This window comes from Ixodes scapularis, unplaced genomic scaffold (genome assembly GCF_016920785.2).
Source record: "Ixodes scapularis isolate PalLabHiFi unplaced genomic scaffold, ASM1692078v2 PGA_scaffold11__112_contigs__length_91849675, whole genome shotgun sequence".
Taxonomy (NCBI): Eukaryota; Metazoa; Arthropoda; class Arachnida; order Ixodida; family Ixodidae; genus Ixodes; species Ixodes scapularis.
The window spans coordinates 25,945,598-25,955,207 of NW_024609837.1; the positions used below are offsets into that span (position 1 = coordinate 25,945,598).

At 48.0% G+C, this 9,610-nt stretch overlaps 1 protein-coding gene across 1 annotated transcript; it reads left to right on the forward strand.

Moving 5' to 3' along the window:
- The first annotated feature begins 5,869 nt into the window (after positions 1–5,869).
- Positions 5,870–9,559, forward strand: LOC8024638 (transcription factor Adf-1-like). Its single transcript, XM_002406403.4, has 3 exons — positions 5,870–6,272; positions 7,063–7,222; positions 8,150–9,559. The coding sequence occupies exons 1-3, from the start codon at positions 5,948–5,950 to the stop codon at positions 8,553–8,555; spliced, it is 891 nt and encodes a 296-aa protein (XP_002406447.3). The 5' UTR covers positions 5,870–5,947; the 3' UTR covers positions 8,556–9,559.
- The last annotated feature ends 51 nt before the right edge of the window (positions 9,560–9,610 follow it).

Sequence of the window (9,610 nt, forward strand, 5' to 3'; positions counted from 1 at the left end):
GTGTGTGTGTGTGTGTGTGTGTGTGTGTGTGTGTGTGTGTGTGTTTGTGTGTGTGTGTGTGTGTGTGTGTGTGTGTGACTGTGTGTATGTGGTGCACCTGCTCGGTTTTATTAGTTGAACTGCCGTACATCTATAAATTTACCCAGCGGCATTGTGAGTACCTTGAAAGATATATTGTGCGACAAAGAACTGTTCCTATTTGGCTTGATTGTTTTTTTCTACAGCTGTGAAAATTGTTTCACTTGTATCGACCCTGTGAAATAAAGACATGAAACTTTCAGGTCTATGTGGACTAACCGTTTTAATTGTTACCGAATCGTTCAGCATCTGGTAAACATACACCACACACGGTTCACAGACTTTTTCCTAAATGCCTTCCGTTAACGCCCGAAAAAAAAAAACAAAAAAAAACATGGTAAGTTTTGGTGAATTGCGGCAAATCCGGTGACTTCCGGTAAGTTTCGGCTTTACCGAAAGTGAGAAGTCCCATAATCCAGTAAAATACTTTTTTACTGGGAATGAAACTCCGTTAAAAAATCCGGTTAGTTGTGTTAAATTCCGGTTTCACCGGAAGTGAAAAGAATCCCATAATCCAGCAAAAATAATTTTTTACTGGAAATATAATTCCGGTAACAAATATTTTTCAAAAGGTCAGCCAATGACTACCAAGCCTCCATCCAGCATAAAGAGATCCACGGCAATTTCTTGCCAAGTACACTCGGGTAAAGGTGTTTGAAGATATGGCTTCCCTTGTCGACAGAAATCCTGGCAGGTGGGGCACATTTTATGTAGTTTCCAATCTGTTGACTGATAGAATACACAGAACATGAAGGACGAACACAGACGCACACAGTTCTTTCAATGAGCAACGAACATTTATGAAATGCCCATGACACTACGACCGTGAACTTTAAAGAATTGAAATAAAGAGATGTTGACTGATATGATGACTGATACCCGGCCACCACACGGAGTCCCTCGCCCTGGCTCTGCATCGAACGACGCCCTGATGTTTACTGTGTAGGCATCTGAGAAAATCTTTCCGTAACACGGGTGGGCTGACAAGTCGGTTATTTCTCATTAGCAACCCTTGAACTATGATGGTTAGTTCCGAGGCCACACTGCCATACTGCCTAAGTTCCGGTGTCACGTTAATGAGCACAGGACATTGACTTTGACAATAAAGCATAATCCGAGCCGTGGTCACATCCTTATTGAGTTTTAACCCGAGTTCGTCGAGAAGCTGACAGGGTGCGAGCAGGAGTTCCACTGATGGGAGTTCAAACACCTTTACGTACGCCTCCTTCTTCCCTGGGTGACTTGCTTGTGGTGACTGGAGCTTTCGCGAGGGTACGTCGCCGGTGTGCATCTCTTCCTGCTGTCTGAGATATTGTAAAGTCGTACTCCAGGATCCTCATCCGCAAGCGTTGCAAACGTGGCGTCATCTCTAGTCGTTTCGTTGTAAACAGCGGCACCAGCAGTTTATGGTTGCTTTCAACATAAAATCTAAGTCCCAACAAGCTTATTCGGAAGTGCTCGCACGCCCATGTGACAGCAAGGGCTTCCTTTTCAACTTAAGCATACCTTTGCTCTTCCATCATAACTAAAAAAAAAAAAAACGTAAACCACAGTTGTTGTTGTTGTTTTTTGCTTTCGCGTTTTTTTTTTTGTTTTTTTTTTTTTTTTTTGGAACAGTACAGTCTCGAGTTTGTACGATAATGCGTCTGAAGAAAGGGTGATGCTCGCTTGAGGGACATAGTAGGCAAGGACTGGAGTCGTACCCATGTCGGCCTTGATCAGTTGAAAGGCTGACTCCTGCTGTTCACCTAAGCACCAACTTCCGTCGCTATGTAGTAGATCCCTCAGCGGCGTTGTCTTAATTGTCTGCCATCATAAGAAAGAATATGGCCAAACTATTCACCACTCTGAGAAAAGATCTTAGCTCCTTCAGGTTTTCGGGCGCCGGCATTTTGATGAGGCTGACTTCTATGTGTCAGCCGCGATGGCTGTGCTGTCCAGGATGTGCCCCAAGAACATGATTATGTTCGTCACGAAATCACATTTGTTCCTGTGTAAAATCAAGCCAGCATTGCATAGGCATTAGACACCTGATTGAGGTTCCTATCATGCTTTTGCATGTTAGTCCCGAACACCAGTACGTCGCCCTTGTTCATACCTGGCCTCGTCCTCCTTCAGGATTCGGAGATGTCTCTCTGGAAGAATTCAGGTGCTATGGAAATATCAAACGGCAACCGTAAAAACTGAAAGCGTCCTACGGGAGTGATGACGGTTGTCAGCTCTCTTGAGTCGGGTGCCAACAAACCCGCCAGTATATCCCGCGTTTGCGTCCTGCTTCGTGAATGTGCAAGCCCCAGCGAGTTTTGCCACGTTTCCTTTGACCAGTTCTGCATAATCCCCACAAATCCTCATGCTTCCTTTTTTTCGTTTTTCTTATTTTTATTTTGCGATAACTATTGGCGCACACCATTGCGTTGCTTCTTCTACCTGCTGGATAGCTCCCATTTCCAGCATTCGCTGTACTCCCTGCGGACTTTCGGCAGAACCCGAATAGGCACGCGTCGAAAGTAGGTAATCGCAAAGGGTTTGGCATCTGGATGAAGGGTGTTCTTGTATTCTGTCTTCATTGTTCCCAGGCGGCCCACGAGAAGCGACTCCTAGTCATTCAACACTGGCTGCTGGTGGTGCTAACCTCATGCAACGATGGTCGCACGTTGAGGGCTTAAATAGCTGGGCGTCCTACTAGCGGATATTGGAGGCCTCCAGCAATGATGATATTCTGCTTGGTCAGCCAGTTGTTCCACTGGATGGTGGTGATGACTTGCCCAAGAATGGGGAGTTGCGCTCTCCCCGGACAGGAGAAATTTTGTGTTGGCAACACAATAAGAAAAGGAAACCCACGGCTTCCTCATCGTGTTCTATGACTGGAATCATCGAGACGTCTGCAGAAATGTCAACCTTGAAAGTCAATGTTATTTGGCAACTCTGGATAACATTGCCCATGGTTGGTCGTTCAATGAATGGAGTAATGGGGTGCCTGTTCCACGAATAGCTCTCTGACGACGGACTTCCTTTGCTTCCCATGTTTTTTTTGTTTTTTTTTTTTGAACGTCTGTGTCTTGGACGGTCTGCAACCATGGTAACCGATTGGAAATGGCCCATTTTCTTACATGCGTTGCATTTCTTCCCACTTGCGGGCATTGCGGTGTCTCCGCAAGCTGCCTCACAATTTGCAGGACCACGAGGTCTCAGGAGTCGACGGTTACTCGCCATTTCCGCAATGTGTTGAATTTTGACGGCCTCCTTGCCTGTTTCCAACTTCCTCCGCAACAACGTGCGCTTCTTCGTGGCCACGGAGTTCTTGCTGTTAATGCTGGACCGTTTCCGAATTGCCAGCTGCTGAAGGGGCCTTCTGTAGCGCGAGTTTTGCGTCAAGTTGCGGTTTTCGCTTAATTTCTTGTCTAGGAGACCTACAAATAGGTTAGTCCCTGATTAGGTTTTCTCTTAGGTCACCGCAGTCGCGGGTGTCTGCCATCTTGTGTAAGTCAGCTATGAATGACTCAGTTTCCCTCTCAAAGATGACGTTCGTATGAGGAATGAAGTGCCCTTTGAACCTGTATTTTACTGTTGTGTAGACGTTAAGCTAATCGCTTGTCAGCTTCAGTGAAAAGAGCACGTCGTCTTCCCGTCCGATAGTGTAGAGAAAAGTGTTTACTTTGGTGACATGGTCTCGGAGATGGAGTCCGGAGAAAATATTGTAACGCTCCCTTGTGCGATCCACCTCCTCCAGTCGTTTGGATCTCTGAAATCAAGCTTCTCATGAAGTTACACGGCGAACGATTTGAAGTACAAAGCCGCTCCCGATGGTGCCGTCCCATCTTCCGCTTGACAAGGCCCAGAATGGTTCTGTCTGTAACATCGCCAACCGACCGGAGGAGCCTTCGATGTCTCGTGGATGATCCCTTCAGAGCTGCCACCATGTCGCGTACCGTGAGTGGACCTTCAAGATGGGACGAGACAAGCATAAAGACTAACAAGCGTTCTGGTTTAACAATGATGTGTCCGAAATTCTGCTCCTCGTGTTTTCGTGACTCACTTTATTGTCTTTTTTCACTGTATACACGTGACACGACATATAGCACTCCTCAATGCAGGCTTTACACATGCTTTTTCATTCAGGTTTTTGTTGAATGCTGGTTGGGACTGTCGTTCGAGTTTTTTTATTGTTTGTTTCAGGAGCATTGACCTGGGTTTTGGCCCGAAGAATTCCTGCCCGGATCCTGGGCTTCCTTCCTGCGTTCCGGGAGCCGATCCGTGACTCGGCATTTTCTTTGCCGGCAAGATTTTCGTCAATTCGGATTATCCGATAATGTTCGAATTTTGAAATTACAATGCCAAATAAAACGAAAACGGTATTCTACAAATAGGTTTGTTCTAAGCATGGGGGCATCCGACCTCTTCGGAGTGTTCAACATCAGGTATTTCATGCATTTCTTAGGCCGTCAGTGCGCTAACGTTTCGACTGATTGCGACTTTTAATTCACACGTCTTTTTTTCATTTCTAATTTGCTGTGACCACTTTTCGTCAGTGTGCCCGTCGTCGGGCACACTGAACACTCAGACTGCTCCGAATCATATCTCCGCAAGTAAAAGAAAGACGAAGCAGACGGACGGGCACATTGGCCCGCCATCATGCGACGACGGAAAACCTCGGTCTACGCACCAATGGTCCGCGCAGTCTGTCGCTTTCGGCGCGGAAGCGCGGAAACCGAGCAGCACGGCCCACCGGGGAAAAAAAAAAAATTAAAATAAATAAATAAACGGACAAAAGTTTCGGGTCCACAGAGTGGGGTCTTCTTGGTGGTGTCCCCCCATCCGGCCGTAGCCCCGTTCACGTTTGCCCCTTGTTGCTGTTGCCGCCTTGCCCCGTGGGGAGCGAGAGGGGTCTTGCCTCCGTCCGAAACCCCCGGGCAAAAGAAAAGAAAAGAAAAAAACATGGCGTCCCGTTCTATCTTGGCCCCCCCTGGGCCCTTTTATCTTGTTTTCTTTCTCAGGCTCTTCCTCTTTCTGCTTGGAGGCTGCCCGCTTTTCGGCTCGCGCCGGCTGCGTCGGGGTGCGCTGGCTTTGGGGGCAGCTGAAGAGGGGGAAGCGGATGGTGGTGGGGGGGACGCTTCGGAGAAAACGGAGCCAGCCCTCGCAAGCTTCGGCGCTCTCTGCGCCAGAACGCCAGCGAGCAGTCCCAAGGCCGGCGCCTTCGACGCTGCCGCTCCCCCCTGCGTGCCCCCCTTTTGCCTTTTTACTTGAGGGCAAGAGACAGGGAGGGGGGACCGCTTCTTTGGTCGGCGTTCGTCGCCCGCTGCGCCATCGTCGACCGACCAGCCACCCTTAGCTGACGACCCCATGGCTTTCGGGCACAACGTTTTTTCCGTTGCTTTTTACACCCCCTTAACTCCCTTTCCACCGTTTTTGAAAAGAGGGGGCTTCGCGTAGTTACTTCCAGCAGACGATGGTGACCCCCCCTCCTCTCCTAACGCCCAGCGCGGTGGCGCTGCGGCGCTGCGCTAGGCGAAGCAAACTGGAGCCACACTGGAGAACCGACGGCTTTTGGTGTTGTTGTTTTTGGGAGCGCGCCTCGGCTGTAATTAAGAAAAGGCCCTCTTTTGTCTGGAATGTTTCTGGCGAAGTTTTTGGAGCGGCGGTGGTGGCGGGGAACGTTGGGCTGGCGTCGGAATTTGGTTTCCTCCGATGGGAGCGGCTGGCTGGCGGTCGCCGGAGGGGGAAAGAGCATTCGAAAAACGCCCCCCCCCCCCCCTCCCTAAAAGAAAAAAAAAAGAAAAAGAGGGGTGGGGGGTCAGTTTTCCGCCGGTTACAGTTCGGTGGGGAGAGGGACGGAGGATTTGGAAGAGAGCCATGCACTAAAGAAAAGAAAATGCGGGGCTTGGCTGCTAGGTCCCCCCCGCCTCCTCCTCCTTTGTCCAGCGTTGACGGCAAAGCCGCAGCGCGACGGCGGCGGCGAGCGCTTAGCGTTGTCGTCGTTCTGCTGCGTTCGCGGTTTGACGTGTTTCGGGCAGCGGGCCGGCAGCGTCGCCACGGCGCTTTCTTCGGGGCGATGGCACCCGATTCCGTGGAAGCCTTCATTTCGTCCGTTCGCAAGTATCCGATACTGTACGACTGCAAGCGGCTCGGCTACAGGGACGTGGATCGGAAGCGAGAAGTCTGGGAGTTGGTCAGGCAAGAGACGGGCATGGACACCGGTGAGACGATCGCGCTTCGGCTGCATTTGTTGACGGGCGCTCTAGCCCGCTGCCGAACGCATGGCTGTCTGGCGTTGTGCCAGTTTTGACGGAGATTTCTCTTTTGTCTTTTAGTATGTTTTTGTAGCGCGGCTCGCGCAAGTGTCAACATAGATTTTTGTTTTTGTGTGTAATTTTGTAGGTTTTGGCGTCCGCGTCTGCAAGTGTTTGCAGGTTTGGAGCAGATTTGTTTTTAGGCAGTATTATTTTTTTTTTTTTTTTTTTTTTTAACGAGCACGCAGTTTTTGTTTCACAACAACCGGCACCGCATTGGCATGACTCGGGGCGAAATTTATTATTGTATGAAATGTTCGTAAAGTTCTTTTTCCAATTTTAAAACTCATTTCCGTCTTGCATAGCATTAATTGGCTGTCAAAGTTTGTCATTCTATTACCCTTTCCGTGTTCCAAGTATTCCTATAATACTACTATTCTGTGTGCGTGTGAAATGCCTTCTTCGAGGTGGTTTAGTGGTTGCCTTCGCTCAGTCCATTGCCTATGGAACGAGAAATTTATAGGGGACAGGATTCGTGCTAAATAAAAAAAAAAAAGTAGTTGACCGAACACACACCGCATCTCTTCTTGTAGGGAAGCCATTTCACGAACAAAACACTATCAAAAACGAGTGTTCAAAACTGGTAAATATGCCTTTATGGTCATGCTGTACCATAGGAGACTTTATAAGCCCTCGTGACAAATGTGCAACACGAGTGTTGGAATTTTTCCTCAAGTGGCATTTTCGCTGTTTCCAGTGGAAGATTGTCAGCGGCTATGGAAGTCTCTACGCGACAGGTACATTCGAGAACTAAGGGCATTGGAGCATCCGAGTCAGCTGCCTTGGGAAGCTCGAAAAAGCAAGTGGACCTACTTCAACTCCCTCGACTTTTACAAGGACTGCGGCAGAGCTGCAAGGTAACACCTGCTGCAAATAAACTTCATTCTGGGCTTTGTTACCTGTAGCACATAAGTGGTAACCAGTCTGCACTGCCAACACCAGATGGCACATACTCAGAAACATTATCCAAGGGTAAGGAAGGATTCGCCTTTCCACCAGTCCAAGAATTCAAATTGTTTTGGGGAGGCAGTACATGAATTGACAGCTGTTTGTGTATTCCAGTTAACAAAGTCTGGTGCAGTTGTCTGCATTTGTTTGGCTTCACTGTATTCAGCCACTCTACAAATGGCACAGAAGGAGGCAAATGACATTATTTCGAGGCAGTTCGAGGTATACTACGCTCAATCAATCTTGCCCCCGTGTCTCAGTGACACTAGACATTGAGCGGGGGTTGCAGCAAATACTTCGTTTTGGCACTGTCCCATAGTGGCTTCTTTCAATATGTATTCTCCTTGATTCATGCTCAAGGAGAATACTCAAGAACTTTACATTATACTCAAGAACATGCACTTTCATTGACCTAGCCACTGAAGTTTCTATGAAAACCAAGCCGTTTCCACATTTTCCGAGAGCTGGTTTGGACCCCTGTGGTCAAGTGAACTTGCTTTCAATTTTAGGTGGGCTATCTCTAGGGATATCATTGTAGTCCGTAATATTCACTGTCATCCACTTAATCTAAAAAGTGCATCTTCGAGCCACCACAGAGAGCAAACTTCTTTTTAAGTCTAAACCAGTGTATGTTTTGTTAATGTGAACCCTGCAGTGTTAATACCTTGCGATGTACACACACTTTTTGGGGACGAACTGGGTCAAGACACACACTTCTAGTTTGCCATTATCGTTGACCCGCATCTTACAAGTTTTTTCGGGGGGTAACAAAGGGGCACACACTAACTAGAAACGCTTTTCCTCGCACAAAATAATGGTCCAGTTTTACCACGCAGAGCCAAGCAGCCGCTCGGAATGTCCGAAACAAGCATGGACCACTACTCCAACGGGAGCGAGACCCCGCAACTGGAAGAGGGGCTGTCCAGCGAAACGCCGCCCCCCGCCCACTCGCACTGCACCAAGATGGTGCTTATTGGATCTCCGCAGACCGCTCCGGAGGACTATGCTCCGCTCAGACTCCATCAGAGTCCGGAACCACCGGAGCGCAAGCCCCAGCTGATCAACGAATCCCTGGACTCGTTTGAGTCGGAAGTGCTCAACATCCTCAACCGTCCGCTGGACGAAGACGAGTACTTTGCGCTATCTATCGTGCCCTCGCTGCGCCGGCTTTCGCTCAAGAAGAAGGCGCTCGCCAAAGTCAAAATACTCCAGGATCTTTCACTCATCGAGTTTGGCGAGTGACTGAAGCTGCCGTGTTCCTTGATGCGTTCCGCAGGGTTTTGTGTTTTGTTTTTATGTCCAAGTGTCAGTGCCATATTTACCAAAGGAAAACCCGAGTTTTTTTTGTTTTTTTTTGCTTTTGTTTTGGAAAGGTGAATGGCATGGGTGTCTCTCGAGGCTTTGAACTGTTTTTCCTGCAACTTCGACAGTTTTACCTGTTCAAAACGGCAGTGCCAAAACTAATCTTTTGCGACAAGCCCATTCGCCAGTCACTTTTTGGGTGCTTGAGACGAGATTCAGTCAGCAACTTTGGGCAGCTTTCGTTTCTACCAGACCCCATAAAGCTGTGAATAAGCTTTTATTTTTTCAAAGTCAATGAGCATGCTGCATTATGGGCCTCATTAGAAGGTGCTGAAAGATGTCTCCGTCATTAATATGCAACAAAAAGTAACACTTTGTCACCAAGCTACCTGCAAAAACAGCAGAAGCGCTCACCTTGTCTATATCATTAAACAACTCAAAGGTGCAAAGCTGTTTTCGAACTTAAGGCATGGCTAAGAAAAGGTAACCTTCTTGCTGTGACAATGGTAGAGTTTTCGAGACACCCCAAGCTCTCATTCCATGCCAACTCTGGGAACAGGACCACCCTAAGATAAAGAGTGATATTTTTAACCAAGCGGCAAAGTATGCCTCAGTATTGACACTCAGTGAGGGAACAGTCTCCCCATGGCGAAGTCACGATGTGGTCAACTCCTGACAGTCGCCGTGCAAGTGCCAACCTCAGTCGGAAGTTGTCCGTGCTCTATAAGGACATAAGATCTCTGGGACTTTAGTGTGAAGGCCGCAAGTGCCTTTCAACGATCCAAGTGCCACATGTGTGTTTTTACATGTTCAAAATGATTAAAAGAAAGATGTATTTTTTTAAATTCTTATGCAACAGTACCATTTGTTTTTTACATTCACACTTGGTGACCACAGTTCTAGGATACAACCATTATATACACTCGTCGATTCAGGAAGATGAAATTAGCATGCAGATGCATCCAATTCCATACAATGGGCCATTGAGTGTCATG

Bases quoted from the DNA above. Each gene is read 5' to 3' on its own strand.
- LOC8024638 (XM_002406403.4), top strand. From the start codon at position 5,948: ATGCGGGGCTTGGCTGCTAGGTCCCCCCCGCCTCCTCCTCCTTTGTCC. The intron at 6,273-7,062 runs GTGAGACGATCG...CGCTGTTTCCAG, and splicing joins AGAGACGGGCATGGACACCG to TGGAAGATTGTCAGCGGCTA. The intron at 7,223-8,149 runs GTAACACCTGCT...TTTACCACGCAG, and splicing joins GACTGCGGCAGAGCTGCAAG to AGCCAAGCAGCCGCTCGGAA.